At 38.9% G+C, this 24,248-nt stretch overlaps 1 protein-coding gene across 1 annotated transcript in view; it reads right to left on the reverse strand.

The window, feature by feature from the left end:
- The window catches only part of ADAMTSL1 (ADAMTS like 1), a 1,145,195-nt gene that overhangs the window by 315,932 nt on the left and 805,015 nt on the right, over window positions 1–24,248 (reverse strand). Inside the window, exon 8 of the mRNA XM_055577966.1 lies at window positions 1,250–1,376. Coding sequence (XP_055433941.1) covers window positions 1,250–1,376 — 127 coding nt within the window. The remainder of the gene's footprint in view (window positions 1–1,249; window positions 1,377–24,248) is intronic.

Genomic DNA, 24,248 nt, shown 5'->3' on the forward strand with positions numbered 1-24,248 from the left:
CAAAGAAGTCCTCATTAAGGATCTGTTGGAGGATTCCAGACAATGGCAAAATCGAGAAAATATGCCAAGAAAGGTCAAGTTATTCTAGAAATGGTGGGGTGGGGAGGGAGATGGGAGGAATGTTCAGGGACGAGAGGACATGGATAAACCTGTGGCTGATTCATGTTGATGTTTGGTAGAAACCAACACAATACAGTAAAGCAGTCAACCTTCAATTAAAAATAAATAAATGTTAACAAGGGCACGGTCCTGAGTACAAGGGTTGTTTTGTTTCTATCTCTATCTGCTGCAGGGCCTAGAACAGTGAGTCATAGAGGATCATGTATGGTAATATGATCTAGCTTGTTGGATGAGTCTGTTGTTGGGTCAGGTATCTCGAGAACATATACCATCTACCCTAGGAAGACCCAGCTGGGCAGGCACTTAAAGTACCGCACCTTGATCCATCTAACTGCTTTACAAACACTCTGGGAACAGCAGAATTTTGGACAATCAAGAGGAATAAATAAGTGCTTAAGCTCTGGAATCAGACTCTGGGCTGACATTTTGGCTCTTATATTTCATAGCTGTGGAACTCTGAGCAAGTCATGTAATTTGTCTAAGCCTCAGTTATCTCATTCATAACATGGGGATAAACAGTACCTTGCTACGAAGTTGTTATAAGGATTAAATGAGATGATCATGTAAAGCTCCCGGCACGTACACGTATAGCAGGCACACAAGTATTCAGCTGCTACAGAGAGATTGGGACACAACAGTCTATAACTGGTTTCACATAATCACTGCCCAATATCCATTCTGGAGAAATGTGTGATCAGCACTGATCCGAGGTCACTTTGTCAGTGAAGACCATGTGATTTCACAGTGGCAGGAGGGCATTTGTTCTAATCTGCCCTCTCTCTCTGCTATTCTGCCAGACTATGAATCAGTGAGGGGTCAGGATGTAGCCTGTCCTCACGCTGGATAGCAAAGCTCATGCTTTCTTGTTGAATATATCTAGATCTATGCCTAATTTCCTCCTAATGTGCCTCTAAAGCAAAGGTTTCCTCTGTGGGATTGCAGCGGGTGACCTGACTTGTCTTACCTAAACTAATCCACAAAGAAAGAACCTAACTCTCTTCCCACAGGGTTTTCATATTTGGCTTCATTTGGTTGGAGATGTCCTTCCCTAATTGCTGTAGGGAGCTAAGCCAGGGGACTGTGACAAATTAGAAGGCCCAGAGATGGCCCCATCTCTGAAGTGTCTTACATTTGGTTGCGGTGAGCTGGGATTTATACTGCCCGCGGACCAGCCTGCAGGTGGACCCATCTCCGTTGCAGACTCCACAGTTATCCTCCTTGATGGTGCTTCCCAGCTGGTGATCACAGCCAACAATCTAACAAAAAAGAGAGATGTGTAATTTAACCTGGTGCCTACTGCTACAGGGATGCAGGGTGGGGCCCTTCATCATCCAGTCAGCCTCCTTCATCCTTGAGATGAAGATAAAGATGAGATGAAGATCCATTCTGATGACAGGAACCAAACTGGAATTTGAACCAGGCTAAGAAGGAAAAAATGTAGCATGGGTAAAGACATTTTCATAGCTCAAATATATTGAAATATACAAAGAGAAAGAAAGATGGGAGGGACAGAGGGGAAAGGGAGGGAGGGAGGGGAGAAGAGGATGGTGGGTGGGAGGAAGAAGAGAAGGAGAGAGAGAGGAAGACACTGAACTAATATTATAGAACTTCAATTCCAAAATAATTCCCACTTTCAGTAAATATGCTTCATCCAAATCACAAAAAATACAACTGTAGGATAACTGTAGCAGGAAAAATGTTGTGAATAACCTCTGTGTTCGTCTATAAGTTCCTTAGGATGTAAGATGCACAGGGGTGGGGTTCTGTATCTTGGCTTCATTGATGTGTTCCAAGCAACTAGAACAGTGCTTGGCAAATTACAAGACTTCAATAAATGTTTGCTAACTGATAATTAAACATACTCCCTTTTCTAGCTAGCACTTCAACTAAGAAAACAGAAACAGAAGCACAGAATCAGCCCACAGAAACAAGGCTGGCGTGCACGCGTGTGGTGGAAGAGGAGGGTTGACACGAAGGGCAGCAGGGATAGCCCACAGTGAGTGCCTGCTGTTGCCTGGCCCTGGCCTGTATCAGGCACAAGGCACACATCTCATTCATTCTCAAGACAATCATGTAAGGTATCACTGTTTTATAGGTGAGGTCATGAATCTTACCAAGGTCACTTAGCTAATAAGCAGCCGATTCTAAATGCATCTAATAAAACATTTGTGCTTTGTCCAAATCAGGCTTAACAAAGTCACAAGTCTTCATCACTTATGTGCGCAAACTCTTTTGTATCCTTAATCTTTTCTTTGCAATGTTCAAGTTAAAAAAAATTCAAATCCAAACTAAACTACAGCAGTTGTATCTCGACAGTTCTAGTGAAATCTAATATCATACTCCTAAAGTACTTCAGCTACTGTCATGGGCAAAATAAGATAAGAACTGTAGAGACATTTGAAGGAGCTTATCTCCACAATGTCCCCACAATCCATCCTGTCTTTCCAAAGTTTGGTTGTTAGCATGAACTTTCTTTGAGGATTGATTTTTATTTTTTGTACCTCCAACTAACAATTGCAAACACATGTTTAGGCAAAGGCTTGAAAAGCACAACTATGTAATACTGTGCTGTGTATGTGCTATATTTGAAAAATGTAGTTATGTGTACCTCTTCCCTAAAATCATACAGACATCTTTAAAAAGAGATAACAAAACAACAACTCCTTCAGTAATTCTATAAGTTTTGAAATGTTAAGATGTCAGGAAAATGTGCTTAAGTGGGGAGTGAAGGAGTTGGTTCCATTTTTGGCGTGTTCACTGTGGTCAAGCTGCAATTGGCCTCAATATGTTCAGAAGCTACAGTGAGGCCATCTCAGAATTTATGCCAGCTTCATCCATGTAGGGGCTTCCCTGGTGGCTCAGAGGTTAAAGCGTTTGCCTGCAATATGGGAGACCTGGGTTCGATCCCTGGGTCGGGAAGATCGCCTGGAGAAGGAAATGGCAACCCACTCCAGTATTCTTGCCTGGAGAATCCCATGGATGGAGGAGCCTGGTGGGCTACAGTCCAGAGGGTCCATGTAGAGCCCAGCATGTGCTGGCTTAAGACTTCTTTGATGTGCTTCCCTATAACCACAGTGAAATTATTTTCAAAATTCTTATCTGTAAATGAACCCACATAGGAGCGGAGCAACTCTGCCTTGATTCTTATATTTCAAGCACAGTGTGAAACAGAGTGCAGAAGTAACTTATTTACAAAGATATAAAAATTATTCAACAATTCAGCCAATAGTCATTGAAGTGTTGTTATGATCCATGCACTGTGCTGGGAGCAAAACCCAATGGTGAGTTCAAGGACATATGGATCTACCCTCATGGGACTTAGAGTCTAGTGATGGAGGTAGATATTATGCAAATCAACATACACATGCAGAATGTAAATGCAGAATGATAATTATGATGAAATCTGTAACACACAGATAATGGGATACTATGACAGCATAAATTATGGATAACTTGATCTGTTTAGAAAGGCCAGAGTAGGAATTCTCTGGCAGTCCAGTGGTTAGGACACAGGCTTTCAAGGTCATGGACCTGGATTCAATCCTGGTTGGGGAAGTAAGATCCTACAAGCTCCACAGCACAGCAAAAACAAAAACAGAACAAGAAAGAAACAAAGGCTAGAGAAGATTTTCCTGAGGAAAAGTCTTTTGAGCTGAGAACTGAATGAGTCAGAGTTACCTTGACAAAGGGGAGGCGTTGCCATAGGGCTTACTGCACCTTTTCGTCATGCCTACATACTAGCTAAATGAAAAATATGCAAAAATCAAAGTCAGCAAAAAAAAAAAAAAAAAAATCAAGACTGGATTTGACATCTAAAGCAAAGACAACAGAAACAAAAATAAACAAGGTGGGGGGGCTACATCAAACTAAAAATTTTATGCACAGCAAAGGAAGCAATTAACAAAAGGAAAAGGTAACCCATTTTCTCCCAATATATATATATATTAATCATATATTATAAGTATATATAAGTATATATAAATCATAAAGGGTTAATATCAAGAGTATAAAAGAACTCATGCAACTCAACAGAGAACAAACCAAACAAAGCAATTGAAAAAATGAACAGAGGATCTGAATAGGCAGTTTTCCAAAGAAGATATCTAGGTGCGCAAAAAACACATGAAACGATGCTCAACAATATTCATCATCAGGGAAATGCATAGCAAGGGCAAAATGAGATATCATCCCATAGCTATCAAAAATTCAATAAATAAGTCTTGATGAGGAAAAGGGAACCCTCATGCACTGTTGGTGAGAATGTAAATTCTTGTAGCCCCTATGGAAAACTGTATGGAGGTTCCTCAAAAAATTGAAAATAGTTCTATCACATGAACCAGCAATTTCACTTCTGGATATTTATCCAAAAGCAGCAAAATTGCTGTCTTGAAAAGATATATGCATCCCTTTTTTCATCACAGCACTATTTACAACAGCCAAGACATGAAACTAATCTAAGTGCCTGTTGACAGTTGAATGGATATCTATCTGAAAAGAAGGAAATCTGTTATTTGCAAAAATATGAATGGACCTTGAGGGCATTACCTTAAATACGGCAGACAGAGAAAGGCAAGGATCATATGACCTCATGTACACGTGGAATCCAAAAACAAACAAACAAATGAAGAAGCAACTCATAGATATGGAGACTAGACTGGGAGTTGCCAGTGGTGTAGGTTGAGGCTAGGTGAAATGGGTGAAGGTGATCAAAAGGTACAAACTTCTAGATATAAAATAAATAAGTCATAGGGATGCAGTGTACAGTATGATGACTATAATAATATTGCATCGTATATTTGAAAGCTTCTAAGAGAATCAATGTTAAAAGTTCTCATCATAAGAAAAAATACTTATAACTATGTGTGGTGATGGATATTAACTTATTGTGGTGAACATTTATTGGTATATACAAATATTTTGTATTTGGTATGCCTAAAATTAATATAATATTATATCAGTTATATCTCAAAAGATATCAGAAGACTACACATGATTGCCTTAGTAGGGTTGAATCCTTTGAGAAAATATGGCAACCTTAATTTATGTAGTAATCAAAGGATCATTGACCCTAGTGTTCTTGTTTGGGGTTGAAGAGAGACAACCTTAATTTTATAAGATACTCAGCTCTGTGGAAGATCAGCAGGAATGGGAACTTAAACTCTCAGGTATCTCAGGAGGTGTACTCAAATAAATTTCATGTTTCTCAAAGGATTTATTTTCTCTGGAGAATTTTTAATGAGATTTGATATCTCTAAAGGAGCCAGAATGTAGATAATCACGAAAATCTCTCTCTAATACTAAAGATTTCTTTTGGTTCCAAAGTCATTTTAAGAAAAGAACAATCCAGCTTCATTGATCCAAAGTAACAGTCATATTAGGAATAGCTAAATAGAAGGTGACATATTTAAGGGTAACTTGGCCAGACCACCAACTTAGTGTTCCAGTGTGGGTTTATGGACCCTATGATATGAACCAAGTCAGTTCTAACTGGTCTTTGTTTAACTTCAGAATTGAAAAGACAAACATCTCCCTGACACAATAGTATTTTTTTTTTCTTTCTATAGCAGTTCCTTTTTAAGATGCCAAAGTATTCTAACTCAATTATTTTTAAGATGTGGAATACTTTATCATCAGATAAAATGTTCTTATTTTGATCCAAGTGGAAAATTAATTGCAGTTACATCAGGAAAATCATTGTGGACATAGCTCAATCTGTTGATCCTGAGTAACTGTTAATTTAAAGTTAGTTAAACTATTATGACATAAACCAACACAACACTGTAAAGCAATTTTCCTTCAATTAAAAATAAATTTTAAAAGGTGCTATCATTAATAATAGAGATAAAATAAACAGAAATACAGGAAAAGGCTCAGTTGGCAGAAATAATGTCAGACTTCTCTGCGCCTTTGCATACACTATTATTTCTGCCTGGCACGCTCTTCCAATTCTCCATTTGGCAAATTCCTATTCATCCTTCAAATCCCAAATTAGCTGTCTCCTCCTCAAAAATGCCTTTTGCAGATTCCAGAGTTAAGGACCTTAATGGTCTATGATTCCTCAGCCTTTTGTTCATAAGTCCATGGGGCTTCCCTGGTGGCTCAGTGGTAAAAATATTGGCCTGCAATGCAGGAGATGCGTGAAATTTCATCCCTGGGTTGGGAAGATCCCCTGGAGGAGGAAATGGCTACCTACTCCAGTATTCTTGCTTGGAGAATCCCATGGACAGAAAAGCCCGGTGGGCTACAGTCCATGGGGTCATAGTCAGACACGACTGAACAATTGAGCATACACACACAGATACCCAATTCAAAGAATACATTTCTTATTGACTACATCACCAAGTTGCAACTAGTGAAATAAAAGTGAGAATGTTATGTGGAACTTCTGGAAAGGCTGCCTTACAAGAAGCTGACTTAGTTGGGAAGGGACCCTTCTGCCTTCCTGCCTTTCTCCCTTTCACTTTCTTGAAAAATGAGACAGCCTTGAGAATGGAAGGATGGCAGAGCAGAGAGAAATAAAGAGCCCAGTTATGGAACCCCAACCTGGACAAATTATGTTTTGACTTCTATTTTTTTTTCTTTCTTTTTTTGGTGAGTAAATCCTTTATGAGTTTAAGCCATTATTATTTGGGGGTTTCTTTTATATATTCTCAATTCAAACAGTTGTATAACATTTTAAGTTTAACCTATTAACACATCTGTTTCCATAGCAGATCATGTGCTGAGAGCCCCTATTTTATTATCTTTCTATCTCTGCTGGTTAGCATAACGTTTGGCATTTGTGATGCACAATAAATGTCAGTGAATCAATGAAATACACAGCATCAAACATAATGGTTTGCTCATAATTCTAGTGTAGGTTACAGATAATAAACCTTAGACTGCAGTCACTGATGACATATATGTGTACAAAAATGTATATATATGTATGTGTGTTATATCTGTGTACACAGAGAAACAGACATACGATAAATGACAACTAGACGCTAAATCTTAACCTCTGTCCTGGTGCATGAACAAGAATTACTGTAAAGGGCTAGTACTTTTAAGAGACTCATGTGCACCTAACACTCATTATTAATGAAATGTCATGGAAGGCAATGTTCAGGTCACTGAGTTCCCAGACCCACCCCATTCTGGACAAAACATTAAAGTGAGATAATGGCCACTCATAACTTTGGGCAACTGCATGGAATTTTTTGTTAAGGGTGGAAAACTGAGAACTTTGGCCTAATTCAGCTTGTTAATATTCTGCTACTAGGTGTCAGCTTCATGGTCTAACTTCCTCCCCATGCAAAATGATTGACTAGTTTTGCTTTAACAGAACAAAACAAAACTTTTGTCCCAGGTGATATAAAAAGCAAGAAGCTTCCAGACGTGTTTGTTGTTTAGACACCATTGTCACCTTTTGTTTGTCTGTCTTGAGTGCATGCTTTTTGTATACACTTGTGTAAACATGGGCTTCCCTGGTGGCTCAGATGGTAAAGAATCTGCCTGCAAGGCAAGAGACCTGGATTCAATCCCTGGGTTGGGAAGATCCCCTGGAGAAGGGAATGGCTACCCACTTCAGTACTCTTGCCTGGAGAATCCCATGGACAGAGGAGCCTGGTGGGCTACAGTCCATGGGATCACACAGAGTCGGATACGACTGAGCGACTGACATTGAGTATACATGCATAAAGACAGACATTTCTTCGTCTCTTGAGGGGAACACATACATTTCACACTGTTGGTTTTTATTCATGTTTTTTTTTGTTTGTTTGTTTTTTTTCAGGATTTACTACAGAGAGGGGAGAAAACTCTTCCTGAACAAAAAACTAGAACTGTACTACCCAGTCCAAGTTGGCTCACAGACTTTGAGCATGACATGCAGATTTTGGGAATCAGGCCTACAGTGTGTGGCGATAGTGTGCTTCTTTGTTCACCTCACATAGCTGATAGCAAGTGAACAGGCAGAACACAGCCTGAAACTCTCTAGACACTGAAATATGTATAATAAAATGTCTTCACTAGGAGCCACAAGAGAAGGAGAGATCACCGCATGCATAATTTGGAGAATGTAAATAAACACAGTCCATAAGATACCATTCCTCAGAATGACATGCTCAGATGGGTTCATACTGGCCCTATTTCAAATGGTTTCCCATAAGGGCCTCAACTTCTAGCATCAAATACTGAGCCAGTGATGTCAAGCTTTTCTTGATCCAACACCATGAGGTAAGAAATTTTTAAATCCCTTTATTTTCAGCACTGGGAAAGACAAATATGGAAAATGAAACTCTGCAAATCTGATCACAGCTGCTCTTATTTATAATTATTTAATTCAGATAGAACTTTATGGGGGAAGAGTGTGCTTTACATATATTATAACTCATTTACTATCTATGTCAATAGGGAAAATAGTAGATCTCCAACCTTGCCTTTAAAAGACTTAGACATTGGCTTATGCTTTAGCTTTTTATAAAATGTTATAGTACGTATATATATATGATACAACACAATAAAATTTTTTTTAAAAAAGAAGGAAAATAGGGCAAAGGTAAAAATAAGGGTAAAAAAGCCAGAAACAAATTTGCATTGATGTATGGCAGAGATCACCACAAATTTGTAAAGCAATTATCCTCCAATAATAATAAAAAAGCCAGAAATGAGAATCACATAAATGCACATTGTTAAGTCCTATACACTTTCTATATAGGGGTCATGGGTCTGAATGTGACCTTCCTAGAAAAGAGGAAAACATGAGCAGTTACAAGGGTTATAGCATCTACTGGATCTTTTAGAAAATGTATAGGATAATGTGCTATTTATAGTAGACTCAATAATATTTGTGCAATGAATGAATGATAAACTGGTGCAGAAAAATCATAATTACCCAAAGTACTGAAACCCTAGCAGATATGTATCTGCTGTGAATTTTCTGAAAGACAATGTCATGTAACAATGTCCCAAGAACATCTGAGCAGATAAATACAAGAAGTTTCATAGAATTGTCTTTTCAATAACCACTGATGAACCTTAATGGTCAGGGAACGTTTGTTAAAAGCAAATCTTAAGAAACAAAAACAAATCATCCAGGTATAGAGCACTGTGATAGTCGACTTAATCTAAGGATAGACTTCACAGCACTTAGAGTGGGGCCTGTAAAATGTGGCACATGTGCAGCGATTTGTCCTGCAGGACCCATGGCAGATATTGCTAACCAACTGCAGTGCTCTTTGCTACTTATATGTGGCCCATGATCCTCTATGATACTGTGATCTAGAAGCCAAATTCATTAGTCTATGGCTGTCCTGCAAGACGACCAAACCAATTTACTATTCCAGAATCAGAGAAATGAATTGGCTATCTTTTTGATAATCTTCACAAATACTTCTCTTATGATGAACATTTTTTGAAGGTATGAATGATTTCAAGTACAAATTTTAATGCTGAGGTTCAGGGAAGATAACTTCCCTAAGGTTACATGGCTGGTAACTAACAAAACGAAAATTCCAATTTTGGATTACTAAGTTATAGTAGGATGCCAATGATCCATGGAAAGATACACTAGTCAGTATTTAAAATGGCAGTGGTGATAACAAGGTTGAACATTCTTATTAAGATCTTCACCTCCAGAGCCAGACTTATGTGTAGGAGTGAATGGAAGGCTTCATCTGTAATATGACTTGGCAGCATATTTAGGAAGTAAATGGGAACCACTTATCATCTGTACTTGTGCTTCACACCTCTCCAATACAAGAAAACAGCATCTCTGGTCATTCATGAAGATGTTAATAGTGGTCCATAAGCTATGGTTAATATTTCCAAAAGCCTAATGGAAATAACTTTACCTGAAATAAAACCGCATGCTGCTGCTGCTGCTAAGTCGCTTCAGTTGTGTCCGACTCTGTGCGACCCCGTAGACGGAAGCCCATCAGGCTCCCCCGTCCCTGGGATTCTCCAGGCAAGAACACTGGAGTGGGTTGCCATTTCCTTCTCCAATGCATGAAAGTGAAAAGGGAAAGTGAAGTCGCTCAGTCCTGTCTGACTCCTAGCAAACCCATGGACTTCAGCCTACCAGGCTCCTCCATCCATGGGATTTTCCAGGCAAGAGTACTGGAGTGGGGTGCCACTGCCTTCTCTGAAAACCGCATAAGGTCCTCCAAACCTCAACCATCTCATCATGCAAATAAACTAAATCCTGATGATCTTTATTGTACTTAACATTATACTTAGGTCTTTAGGGCATAAAATGTAAAAACATATTATTGCTTAATACATGCAGTCTTTTGAGTTGATGGAAACTTACAAAACACAGGGCCCATATGTAAAAAATAATAAAGGACCCTTTTGTGTCAAAAAGTTGGGAACCATTGGTATAGCCCTCTGTTTGTTGTTCAAATGCCCTTGGGAGGAGTAACACATGAAGTTGTTGATTATGCTTAAATTAAACCAAATCAACTGAACATAAGGCATTATGCTGGCTATTATGCTGCTGTGGGGAATACACATAAGTAATAGGCATGGTCCCAATCTAGGGTGAATGGGTTTGATCAGATCATTTCCTCAAAACAGGTGAGAACAGCAAGAGAATGAGAACACTGAGACAATGAGAACACTGAGGTCATCGGGGTATGGAAGAGGAGAGAGACAGAAGGGAAAGCCACTTAAGGAAGGTAAAGAAAAGTAGTGTGTGCCTAACACTTGCTATACTTAATACAACATATATTAATATAGTTTCATTTAATTATTTTTTTAATTAAGATATAATTAATATTAATGTTACATTCTTTTCAAGTGTACATCATACTGGTTTGCTATTTGTGTATACTGCAAAATGATTTCCACGAGTCTAGTTAACATTCTTTAATTCTTACAGTACCCTTTAAAATTAACTAACTTTATGTCTATTTTACAAAAATAAAGCTGGACTCAAAGATTCAACCATTTGCCCAAGATTGCATTACTAGAACTGGTGTTGCCCAAGTTGAATCAATGAGTGACCCGTCCATTCTATGATGTATGATGTTCTTTTTAGGGGTTAGAATGGCACTGGAGAGACAGGAAATAGGAGGAGGAATGCGTTTCCTTCAGCCACAACCTTGTTGCCAAAAGCAACACCAACCAACCATTGTACATTCTAAAATTTATGCACCAGGCAAAAAAGTACAATTCAGTATTAATAGCTTAGAAAGTATATCTTTAATGAGCAGAATCTCTTTTTTTTGAGAGAGCAATTGCTGCTGCTGCTCCTAAGTCGCTTCAGTCGTGTCCTACTCTGTGCGACCCATAGACGGCAGCCCACCAGGCTCCCCCGTCCCTGGGATTCTCCAGGCAAGAGCACTGGAGTGGGTTGCCATTTCCTTTTCCAATGCATGAAAGTGAAAAGTGAAAGTGAAGTCACTCAGTCATGTCTGACTCTTAGCGACCCCATGGACTGTAGCCCACCAGGCTCCTCCTTCCATGGGATTTTCCAGGCAAGAGTACTGGAGTGGGGTGCCATTGCCTTCTCTGGAGAGAGCAATTGAATTGATTTTTAAAAATTAGTTGCTTTTTTTCAATGAACACATGCTATTGGGAAATACTGGTAAATACAAGCTAAATGGATAAGGCATAACTCTCCTACACTCTAATACACCACAACCTGGAAAAAGTTCATGTGAAGGCATTAACTTTTTATCCTCCAAGCAAAGATTTTCCAAAGGGAATCTCCCTATACATGGCACTCTGCTCTGGGGTTTACCAATCATTTGTGGGACTTCTCAATTTCTTCTTGGACTCACAAGAGTCCTTACAATGGCCTACAAGATTCTGTGTCAACATACAGATGGCCAATAAGCACATGAAAAGATACTTATCATCACTAATAATTAGAGAAGTGCATATCAAAACTACAATGATGTACCACCTCACACTAGTCAGAATGGTCATCATGAAAAATGTGTGCAAAGAAAGTCTGGAGAAGGTGTGGAGAAAAGGGAACCCTCCTCTGCTGTGGGTGGGAATATAAATTGATACAGTCTCTATGGAGAACAGTATCAGGGGGTTTCTTCAAAAACTAAAAACAGACTTACCATATGATATAGCAATCCCACTCCTGGGTATATACCCAGACAAAACTATAATTCAAAAAGATACATGTACTCCTATGTTCATAGCAGCACTTTATAATAGCCAAGACACAGAGACAACCTAAATGTCCACAGACAGATGAATAGATAAATATGTGGTACATATACACAAGGGAATATTACTCAGCCATAAAAAAGAGAAGGGGAAGACAGAGGAGGAGATGGTTGGATGGCATCACTGACTCAATAGGTATGAGTTTGAGCAAACTCGAGGACGTTGTGAAAGACAGGGAAGCCTGGAGTGCTGCAGTCCATGGGGTTGCAAAGAGTTGGACATGACTGAGTGACTGAACAGCAACAAATAAAAAAAGAATGCAGTCATGCCACTTGTAACAACATGGATGGACTTACAGATTATGATACTAAGCAAAATAAGTCAGAAAAAGACAAATACCATATGATATCACTTATATGGACAACCTAAAATATGACACAATTGAACCTATCTACGAAACAGAAAAAGACTCAATGACGCAGAGAAGAGACTTGCGGTTGCCAGTGGGGAGGGTGAGTAGGGGAGAAAAGGAATGGGAGTTTGGGATTAGTAGATGCAACTAGTATATATATGATGGATAAATAAGTCATACTGTATATAGCACAGGGAACTGTATTTAATATCCTGTGGTCAATCACAACAGAAAAGAATACAAAGAATATGTAAATATATATGTGCATAACTGAATCACTTTGAAACAGAAATTAATACAACATTGTAAAATCAACTATACTTCAAATAAAAAAAAAAAGGTCCTGTATCATCTGAGTTGGGCTTCCTTGGTAGCTCAGTGGTAAAGAATCTGCACGCCAATGCAGCAGATGCAGGAGATATGGGTTCGATCCCTGGGTTGGGAAGATACCCTGGAGAAGGAAATGGTAACCCGCTCCACTACTCTAGTCTGGGAAATCCCATGGACAGAGAAGCCTGGTGGGCTACAGTCCAAAGATTCAGACATGACTGAAGCAACAAAACAATAGCAAAATAATCTGAGTTACTTCTCTGACCCCATCTCTCTCTGACTATCCGTGCTGTTTTTCAAACACTGGAAGCACTTTCTCATCTTAGAAGAGCACTGGTTGTTGCCTCTGATTGGAACATTCTTCCTTAGACACCTCTAGAACAGCTGCCTTGCCATCTTTAAGTCTTTACTGGAAACTCTCACCTTCTCAATAATGCCTACCCTGGCCAGACTATTTTAACCTGTGCCCACACCCCCACCCATGTTCTCTTACCCTATCCCATTTTTTTTTCTATTTATTCTATGGCACTTATAATTATGGCACAATATAACTTACTTATTTATAATAAGTGTATTGCTTATTTTCTATCTCCTACTAGAATGTAATACCACAAGGTCATAGTGTCTAATGATATAATAAGCCACTAACACAATTTATTGAACAAATGAATGGATTTAGTATATAGGCAAGGCCATAGGTGATGGGTATAGATTGTGGTTTCAGAAAACTTTTCTCTTCACCTTAACCTGGAATATAATAACAGCTTCCATCACTTACATTCTCTGCCACTAGTTACAAAGACCAAAAAGAGCTCTCTGTCAAAAAGCAAAAGATCTCTATGGATGCATCATTTTACAGTACCATAATATGAGCGTTTAATTTCCACTTGTCACTGTGCCTGCTTTGCCTGTTCTCATCCACTACTCCAGAATGGCCTTGAGCTGTGAATGCTTATTATTTTTGAGTGAGTCTTCCTCTGACCCTTTTCCACTGGGCACAGGGCTCTGGCTTCATGCCCTCACTCTGACACCAACTCTGGACCTGGAAGCTCACTTCGTACTCGATCTCCTCAGTGGCTGATTCTTGGCTCTTCCGGAGGGACGTGAGCTTGCATAGCCCCCGGCCTGACTCTTGCCATTTCTCTGTGTGAGCTCTAGCCCTTTGGCTGCTCGGCTGGCTGGACCAGCGCCACTGTCCTTCTCCACTTCCAACCTGTCCACCCCCACCCTCATCAAAGGTTAGGAAGTCAACCTCCCCTGCAGTTAAAGTCTGAAGGAGGATGTGGTTTCCTTGGAATGAGATTTGGTGCTCCTTTAAAGAGCTGCAATTCTCCCATGCTCCTTAATAGCTTCCTTACCCTCTGGTTCTAGAGATGTTGGGGGATTGCAATTGGTTCTGTGGTACTTTTCTCTTTATATTATAAAGTAAAAGGAGGGATGTCAATGTGAGAGGTATGAAACAGCTGATAGGAAGGGCAGTGAGTTGATTAGATTATAAACATTTTTAAGAGTTTTTGCTGTATTGCTTAAGATTAAGAATCTGATCCCTCTAATGGCTGGATAAACACCCTGAAAGGGAAAGAAAAAAAGAATGACTAAGTCTTACTTCTAATATTTATTAAATTTCCCAGGTGCTACCAGTCTGATTTTACTTTGCTCCTTTCTTATTTATTTTAAGGTCTGGGCCAAATTCTTGTGTAAATTTATGGCTAAAAGAATCTGGACTTTTTTTTTTTTTGGCATGTTGGTTTTTAAAAAAATATTTCTGCATATCTTTTATTTCATTAACAGAATCATGGAACTGGAAGAGATCCTAGGGATTATATTCAATCTCTTTCTATTTCTGCTATTTTTATTTTTTAATTGAAGTATAATTGATTTACAATGTTGTAATCCAATTCTCTTTCTATTTCTGCTATTTTTATTTTTTAATTGAAGTATAATTGATTTACAATGTTGTATTAGTTTCAGGTGTACAGCAAAGTCATTCAGTTATACATATTTAATATATATATTCTTTTTCAGATTCTTTTACCTTATAGGTTATTAAAAATATTGAGTATAGTTCCCTGTGCTATACAGTGGCATATTGTTTTTAGTCAAATGTGTTTGTCTACTAGTCTTCAGCAAAAATCCCAAGAATTAACCTAGTATAGACCTCTGTGCATACAGACACAAGAATTCATTCTCCACATATGGTCAGAGAACTTTTCTTTAGCAGGCTGTCTTCTCCCTCCTCAACTTCCAAAATTAGGGTGTCTGGAGAATGCAAAACAAAATTATACAAAGGCCTGACCTCTGACCCTGCTTCTGTCTCAAAGACTGTGAAGTACCCAAGAGAGAAAGTGTTGAATTTGGCCTCACTTCACATGGCATTAAGTATAATTCTTTGTGAACTGTGGTGACATCATGGTATACTTTGACATCACTGCTCAGACTCCCTTCTGCTGCTGGGCACACAGTATAGAGTTTTTGTTCCAACACAAGAGTCCTTTGTTGAGAAGAAAGGACAGCAGCTGGTCTTCTGTCCTGGCACAAATGTGGATCTTACTGGAATGTGCCTGTTTAGGAAGTGACCACAAAGTAGCCATTCAACTATGATGACTAGTACTCACACATATAGCTCTGGAAACTTTAATAAAAAGGTACATCTACAAAGTTCAAAATTCCACCTATGGGCCATAACTCAGCAAAATTCTGCATATGCTAAAGTTCTCATTTATATGTCTGGATATGTTATTTGAAGTCAATATTCCAAAAAGAGTAGTATGCTGGCTATATGTGTGTCAAGGCTGGAGGTAAAGAAAGAGGAATGGGAAGGAGTGATGTATCTGTCTCCCCAAATAGCTCTCCTGCACTGTAATTGATCAAGTATCCCAGGTCGCCAGTCAAGAGGGCTTGCGTTCCTTGGCTTTCAAATCAATTCCTGGTTACTTCCCAAGCATACTATTTTATACTAATTTTAAGCTCTCGGGCACTGCTATTAGTATTCTCCTTCAAAGATATGTATACATACAGCTGATTCATGCGTTGTACAGCAGAAACTAACACAACACTGTAAAGCAATTATACTCCAATTAAAAAGATATTCTCAAATGATCAAATGACATGTTTATTTCTTTCTTCTTTTCCTGTTTTGTCTACTGTTATTTCTATCTCAGGTAGAACCTCAGAAAATTGACCAAAACAGTTGATGCAAAAATACCATCTGTAAAATAACTGTACATTTCTGTCCCATGTGACTCTAACACTTATACAAGGCAGAAAAGTTTCAGATCAGCTTGAGAAGCTATTAATCTCACAGGAATAAATCATAGCCCCCCAAATTTGGGTGGGATGGCAAACTTCTTTAATTGAAAAAAATGTATATAACTTTAAAAATTCTGTCAGAACAAATAGAGCTGAGACATAATCCTCGACTCTACCATGAGCCTTTCAGTTGGTCAAAGTACTTTTTTCCCTCTGTAAAGGCCAACCAGATCATACTGTCCCATCTCAGTCTTTTAGCCATGCTTTCACTTCCCTAGTCATTTCGTATCCTGGAACATTATTACTTAAACCAAGAATCTACACGTTGTACAGCCCTTAAGCATGGAAAAGGCAGCATGACCTTGTGGGTGGAACAAATGACTCAATCTGGATGTGATGATCCATTATCAACTGCTTGTAGACATCACATGTTTTCAGTGTGTGATTCAGGTCTCTCCTGAGGATAATCAGATCTACTTTATATTTTTGTAAGGATATTTGAAGTGATATCTTATATAAAAAGATGCCAAGCATATAAACCACTCTGATCAATCACCCTGGAATTTTTTTAAAAATTCTATTTTGAAATCTTCTATTTTATAGTCCTCATAATTATAAGACCATATGCCCTAGTCACTTTGGCAAGGGTGGGGAGGGGTATGAGGTCATTGTGCAAATAGGAGGTATTTGCTCCTACATGTGAAAATGTGTCTAAAGCTGCAAAGGACTACTTAGTCACTTGAGCACCTGTAGTCTTGTTCCACAGCTCCAGGTAGAATGTCAAGTTTGTAGAAGCTCAGATTTATTTCCATGCCTCTGGGTTTGAGAATAGCACATATGAAGTAAGGTTACAATCTTAATACTGGACAGATTTTCCTTTATCAGGCAGAATAGATGGAGCTTCACTGGAGGATGGTTTTTAACTTCCCTCTAGCCTGCTGAAGTAGATGATGAAATAGCCACAAGCCTGCTTGGTTCTCTGGAAAATGATCTCTGAGAGTTTTAAGGATTCTGTTAGATACAAAAAAAAAACCCTCTCTGGAATTGCTGTGGGGTAGCAGATCATCTCCTCTGCAGCACACTCAAATGAGAGGGGAAGGCTCAGAATTCTTAAAGTACCCTTCCTGAGATCTCTATTCTAGACCACTACTCTGGAGTTAATCCAGTTCAGTCCAGTTCAGTCGCTCAGTCATGTCCGACTCTTTGCGACCCCATGAACCACAGCACGCCAGGCCTCCCTGTCCATCACCAACTGCCAGGGCCACTTTCAAATGTGCGTTCATGCATGTGTGTGTGTGTTCAGTTGTGTCTGACTCTGCGATCCCACGCAGAGGACTGTAGCCCGCCAGGCTCCTTTGTCCCGGCATTTCCCAGGCAGTATATTAGAGTGAATCATCACTCCCTTCTTCAGGGTATCTTCACAACCCAGTGATCACATCCATGTCTCCTGTGTCTCTTGCATTGGCAGGTGGACTTGTTACCATTGAGCCACCTGGGAAGCCCCGATAAGTGAGTAATAATCGTTAAATGTAAATGACAATACAAAACAGATTTTCACAGTCATTCTTCTAAAATCTGAAGTCTATGGAAAGGTATATTTCCAGGAGTTGGAGTAAGAGCTCAGAGACCTGTTGTCTCCATGGAGCCTGTACTCATATGGATGTGTTTATGTGACAGCTGAGTTTAATGACAGAAAGTAAGTACTCAGCAAATCCATCTTGGTATAGGGAATACTCAAAATCTATTTGTTTTGAATGGAAAGAAATATGAATCTGAATGTAAAAGCCAAAAATAAGTGAGTTATTTTTTTAATGGAAAAGTAGCCTTCCTGAAACTGAGAATTTGAATTGTTTATTAATCAGAATTAGCAATGAATTAATCAAACAGCTAGAGCCAGATATCTTGGAGTGTGCAGGCAAGTGGGCCTTAGGAAGCATCACTGTGAACAAAGCTGGTGGAGGTGATGGAATTCCAGTTGAGCTATTTCAAATCCTAAAATATGAGGCTGTTAAACCACTGCATTCAATATGCCAGCAAATTTGGACAACTCAGCAGTGGCCACAGGACTGTAAAAGGTCAGTTTTCATCCCAATCCCAAAGAAAGGCAACGCCAGAAAATGTTCAAACTACTGCACGATTGCACTCATTTCACATGCTAGCAAAGTAATGCTCAAAATCCTCCAAGTTTGACTTTAACAGATGTAAACATCTAGATGTATAAACTGGATTTAGAAAAGGCAGAGGAACCAGAGATCAAATTGCCAACATCTGCTGGATCACAGAAAAAATAAGAGAATTCCAGAAAAACATCTACTTCTGCTTTATTGACTATGCCAAAGCCTTTGACTATGTAGATCACAACAAACTATGGAAAATTCTGAAAGAGATGGGAATACCAGACCACCTTACCTGCCTCCTGAAAAACCTGTATGTTGGTCAAGAAGCAACAGTTAGGACCAGACATGGAACAATGGATTGGTTCAAAATTGGGAAAGGAGTACATCAAGGCTATATTTTGTCACCCTGCTTATTTAACTGACATGCAGAGTACATCATGCAGAATGCCAGGCAGGATGAAGCACAAGCTGGAATCATGATTTCTGGGAGAAATATCAATAACCTCAGATATGCAGATGACCCCACCGTAACGGCAGAAAGCAAAGAGGAATTAAAAGACACTTGCTCCTGGAAAGAAAAGCTATAACAAACTTAGACAGCATATTAAAAAGCAGAGACATTACTTTGCTGACAAAGGTCCGTATAGTCAAAGCTATGGTTTTTTCCAATCATCATCTATGGATGTGAGAGTTGGACCATAAAGAAGGCTGAGCACCAAAGAATTGATGTTTTCTAACTGTGGTGTTGGAGAAGACACTTGAGACTTGCGGGGACTGCAAGGAGATCCAACCAGACCATCCTAAAGGAAATCAACCATGAATATTCATTGGAAGGACTGATGCTGAAGCTCTAACACTTTGGCCACCTGACACGAAGAGTTGACTCACCGGAAAAGACCCTGATGCTGAGAAAGATTGAGGCAGGAGGAGAAGGGGATGACAGAGGATGAGATGGTTGGATGGCATCACCAACTCAATGGACATGAGTCTGACCAGACTCTGGGAGATTGTGAAGGACAGGAAAGCCTGGCATGCTGCAGTCCACGGGGTCACGAGTAGGACATGACCGAGCTACTGAACAACAACAACAAATCAAAGAGCAGTCACAACATCCTACAAGAAAAGTGGACTGATTTTTAATGGGCCAAAAAAATTCCTGAGCCAGACTAAAGGTTAGCGGCTGGACTGGGCTGGAAGAAGGCTGAGTATGATCAATTCTGGCCATCCTTTTCAAACTCTAGACTTGTGGGTTTGGGATAAGCAGTAACATTTTGCTGTATCACTGCAATATTGACAATGGCAAAATACTGCTGTTTTTTTAATTTTAGACAAAAGCAAATTCACTCAAAGGCCCTGAGATTAAAAAAAAAAATGACTGTATACATTTTTCCCATTCAGAATGATTAAGAAAATTCCACAAGCCACCCACTCACATACATAAAAATGAATTCTGCCTCTTTCCTAATTGCAGGCCCAATTTAAAAAACCAGCTGAAATCTATAAATTTCAAATCTGACAAAATTCAACACTCAGCATATGTTGAATTTGAGAAAAAATTACATTCACATTTTAATCTAGAAATATTTTAAAATTCAAATTTTATAATAGTTATAATCGATTTTTTAAGGTAGTTTTTAAAAACTACCTAAAAACTTAATAGTGAAAGCTTGTCTATACAAAGTGAAAAGTTTTAGTCACTCAGTTGTGTCTGACTCTTAGTAACCTCTGGGCTAGGACTGGGTTCCTCTGTCCATGGGGTTCTCAAGGCAAGAAAACTGGAGTGGGTTGCCATTTCCTTCTCCGGGGGATCTTCTCAACCCAGGGATCAAACCTGGATCTCCTGCATTGCAGGAGGACTCTTTCCCATCTGAGCCACCAGGGAAGCCCTGTATAAACTATCTTCTAACGGCTCCAAAGGTATCCAAAGGACCTGCCTGCCTCAGTGCCCTCATCTTATTGCTTCCTGTTGGATAAGGGGTAAAGAAGAAAAGAAATTTTTGTGGTACATGCAACAATAATAATTTTGCTATACTAAACCAAGTAATATTTATTCTGTATGTAATATACAAGGCATGTAATTTGAGATAATTGGTTCATACTTTTAAAATATGCAGTATATCTTTATTGATACACCTATGTGAATCCAAATAGAAAAACCCCCAGATTCTGCAAGTCTGGATCTATCAGATGCCACATTTGTTGAAAAATATGATTTAACCACTAATTTTAAGATGTTCAAGTGTTTTTTCAAATGGATTCTTGGCTTGGTTTTGACCTAGTCTTCATGCCATTTTGCTACACTAAAATTCTACATGACTCAGACTATTTTATGTAGGAGCAGATGTGTTACAAGGAATCACAAAGAGTTGTTGATGTTCGGTCACTAAGTTGTGCCCAACACTTTGCGACCTGAAAACTTTCATTAGTATCAGTAAGAAGATTTTTCTGAACATGGAGCTCCACAGAACACCTGAGCATTGAGCTCTAAGATAATTCCCAACCTTGAGCTTTGAATTCTTTCTAATGAATGTGTTAAAAGCAAGGACACAAAGGTTTTTCTAAGATGAGAGTGACTACTTGTTTCAGTGAGGTGTGATCCTCCTGGCTGAAGCCTGAAAGGCCTCTTGCTCTGTGGCTTGTGAGTGGCAGTCGCATCTGAGTTGGCAGGAAGGTAGAAAGCAAATACCATCAGCTGCCATCATTCTGAAGAGAGAGATAATCACAGACTGTGGTAATGGATAATTCTCACTTATCATATCTGGTGTCAAGAAGACACAGCAATGAATAAATCATGATGGGAGAAGGGCTCTAGATTCTTAGGAAACACCAATTATGGGCCAAGGACTGACAGGGTTTTGCAGAGTTCATGAAGTCTATACACAAACTCTGTGACCACACAGGTGACAAAGCCAAAGCAACCTTGTATGCCACCTACCTGGAATTTGAATTTCAACTTCTTTCTTTTTATTGTATTAAAAGTTAAAAAAAGTTTATTGAAGTATTGCTGATTTACAATATTGTGTTACTTGCAACCTCTAATACATCTTTCCTACTACTCTGGGTCACTTAATATTCCAGAGGACTTTTAAGTCAACGGTGTGTATATTCAAAACAGTAGAGTAGCATCATGTGTATGCAGCAGCTACGCCCATGAGAATATACTGTTATAAGGGAATGTATGTACCACTCTGTGCATCAATAGTATGCCAACTGTATATCCCACATATCAATAATGGTCACTAAGTTTGTTTCTCAGCACCCAGCAAAGGGCACTCAAGGGAGAAAAGAAGCTCTTAACAGGCTGTTTCTTAGGCAACAAAAACTTCCATAAAGATTCCAAAGTTGTCTCCAATAGTATGAAAATCAGTCTTCAGTAAATTTATTTTCAAGGCTGCCTTTAGCTTGGCTTCAGCACTTAACTAATAAGGTATTACCTTGAACAGAGGGAAAAATATTTCCAGTAGCAGCTGACAAGACTGTGAAGAAGGAAGAAGGGAGGAGTGAGGAGCGACAGTGGAAATGCACTGAACTTAGCCCAAACGTGGCTTACATCTGGGCGGCCTAACCTGTCAGAGACCTCAGGAACCCTGCCAGTGGCCAAAGAGAGACCTTCATGTGAACTTTTGATTTGCAACACAGTGTTGGGAAGGAAGAGGACACCCAGAATGACACATTGTTGATCCTACAGCAACTGAATACCTGCCCTCCCTTCCCCAGCCAGCCTGGGTTAAGGGCCAAGGTTTGAGGCAAGAATACATTCCAATATGGAAGTATTTTTACACTTAATCTGACCTTTGTCAAAGGTCAAATAAAAACATTTGGAAACACGGGAATGGAATATTTTCATATTCGTTTTTATTTAGGACTCTCACATAGTTACTCAAAGCAAAAAAACTGACAGTTTTAGCTCCAACAATGTTCAAGATTACAGTAGCAGGAATGATCTATGTGAGAGGGAGAGAGTTACGTGAGAAAATCACATCCCACATATAATACTGAAGGCACAACTCTGTCTCCAGGACTGAGCCAAAAGTGGTCTCCCCCATTTCTGTTCAAATTTTCTAAAGTGAGAGCAGAATTCACTGCTGAATACAATCATACATTGTTAAAAAGTATACACTGTCAAGCTTATATTCCTAGACCATGTGCCTATCAGACAGTTCCACAAGTGATAACTTCTTTTGCAAAGGGATTAGAAGTTTGTTTTAGACACAACTAATTTCTCAATGACAAGGCTAACCGTTGGGCCTAATTAGATGTTAAGAAGAAAGGGCTCCATTTTGTAAGCAGTCATTTAAATTGCAAATGTGGATTCAGTTTGCCAAACAGGTACTCACTATCGTAAATCAACACCTCTATCCATAGCAGGCTGCTACTCTGAAATACTTCATTGGTATGCAAAGAGGCACAGCTACACTTCAATTTCCTTCCTTCAGACAGCATCTCACATTTTCATGGTTATTCTTTGAGCTTGGGAGCAGCAGAGAGGAAAAACGATAGGGAGGAATAAGGGCTAGAGGAATTCCACGCCCAAACATTTATAAATTGCCTAGAGAAGCTTAACATGTTTTAGCATCCTGATCTTCATCACAATGAACAAGTCCTGTACTCAACACCTTTTATAGGAATAGTATTATAGGAGCTGTTAAAGGATAAAAGATTGAAAAAGTCATAGATCTGCTTTAGAGGGCTTTAGAAGGTAGAAGTATGGACATAATACTAGGAGGCAGAGCTGGAAAGAATGAAAAATGGTGCAGCTGCTGTGGAAAAGTTTTTGGTGATTATTTAAAAAACTAAACATATAATTACCATATGACCCAGCAATTTTAGTTCTGAGAATATATGTGAAACAGTGAAAGCAAGGACTTGAACCAATATTTGCAGGCCCGTGTTCACAGCAGAATTATTCACAACAGGCAAAATGTGAAAACAACCCAAATGTCCATCAACAGGTTAAACAAAATATGGTATATGCTGTTAAATTAATTAAACAAGGAAGTCATTAGACTAACATGGCTCTACTATCATGGCAGACTATGTAAGCAAACCAAAGTCTAAGTCAGTAAATGTCTCAACCTTACAAAATAAAAAAGCTAAGACAACCAATCATAGACAACTAGGCTTTAAACTGTAGCCAATCAAATAATGTCCTTTTTTGCTTCTGCATTTTCTCCATAGTTTTTCCCTTGGATCCTGTTAGTGGAACACTCTTAACTACATATGGTTTGTTGCTACCTGATTCTTCACCAATAAATGCTCAAATAAACTAGTTTCTTTTTTAGAAGAAATAAATAATTTGAATAGACTGATCACTATAAGTGAAACAGAATTTGTAATTAAAAACAAAAAACAAAAAACCTTCCCTACAAACAAAAGTCCAGGACTGGACAGCTTCACTGGAGAATTCTATCAAACATACAAAGAAAGACTTATCCGATCCTTCTCACACTCTTCCGAAAGACTGAAGTGGAAGGAATACTCCTAAAGTCATTCTATAAAGCCAGCATCACCCTGATACCAAAATCAGACAAAGACACTACCAAAAAAGAAAATTATAGGGCAAGATCTTTGAGGAATATAGATGCAAAATATATTAACAAACAAAATATTAACAAACCTAATCCAACAATACATAAAGATAATCATATGGCATAATCAAGTTGGATTCATCCCACGGTCACAAGGATGTTCAACATATGCAAATTAATCAATGCGATACACCATATCAACAACAACAAAACGAAAATCCCAGGATTATCTCAATAGATGCAGAAAAATAATTTAGTAAAATTCAACATCAATTCATGATAAAAACCCTCATAAAAGTGGGTATAGAGGGAACATACCTCACCATAATAGAAATTATTTATGACAAACCCACAGCCAACATAATACTCAACAGTGAATATCTG

This window comes from Bubalus kerabau, chromosome 4, assembly GCF_029407905.1.
Source record: "Bubalus kerabau isolate K-KA32 ecotype Philippines breed swamp buffalo chromosome 4, PCC_UOA_SB_1v2, whole genome shotgun sequence".
Taxonomy (NCBI): Eukaryota; Metazoa; Chordata; class Mammalia; order Artiodactyla; family Bovidae; genus Bubalus; species Bubalus kerabau.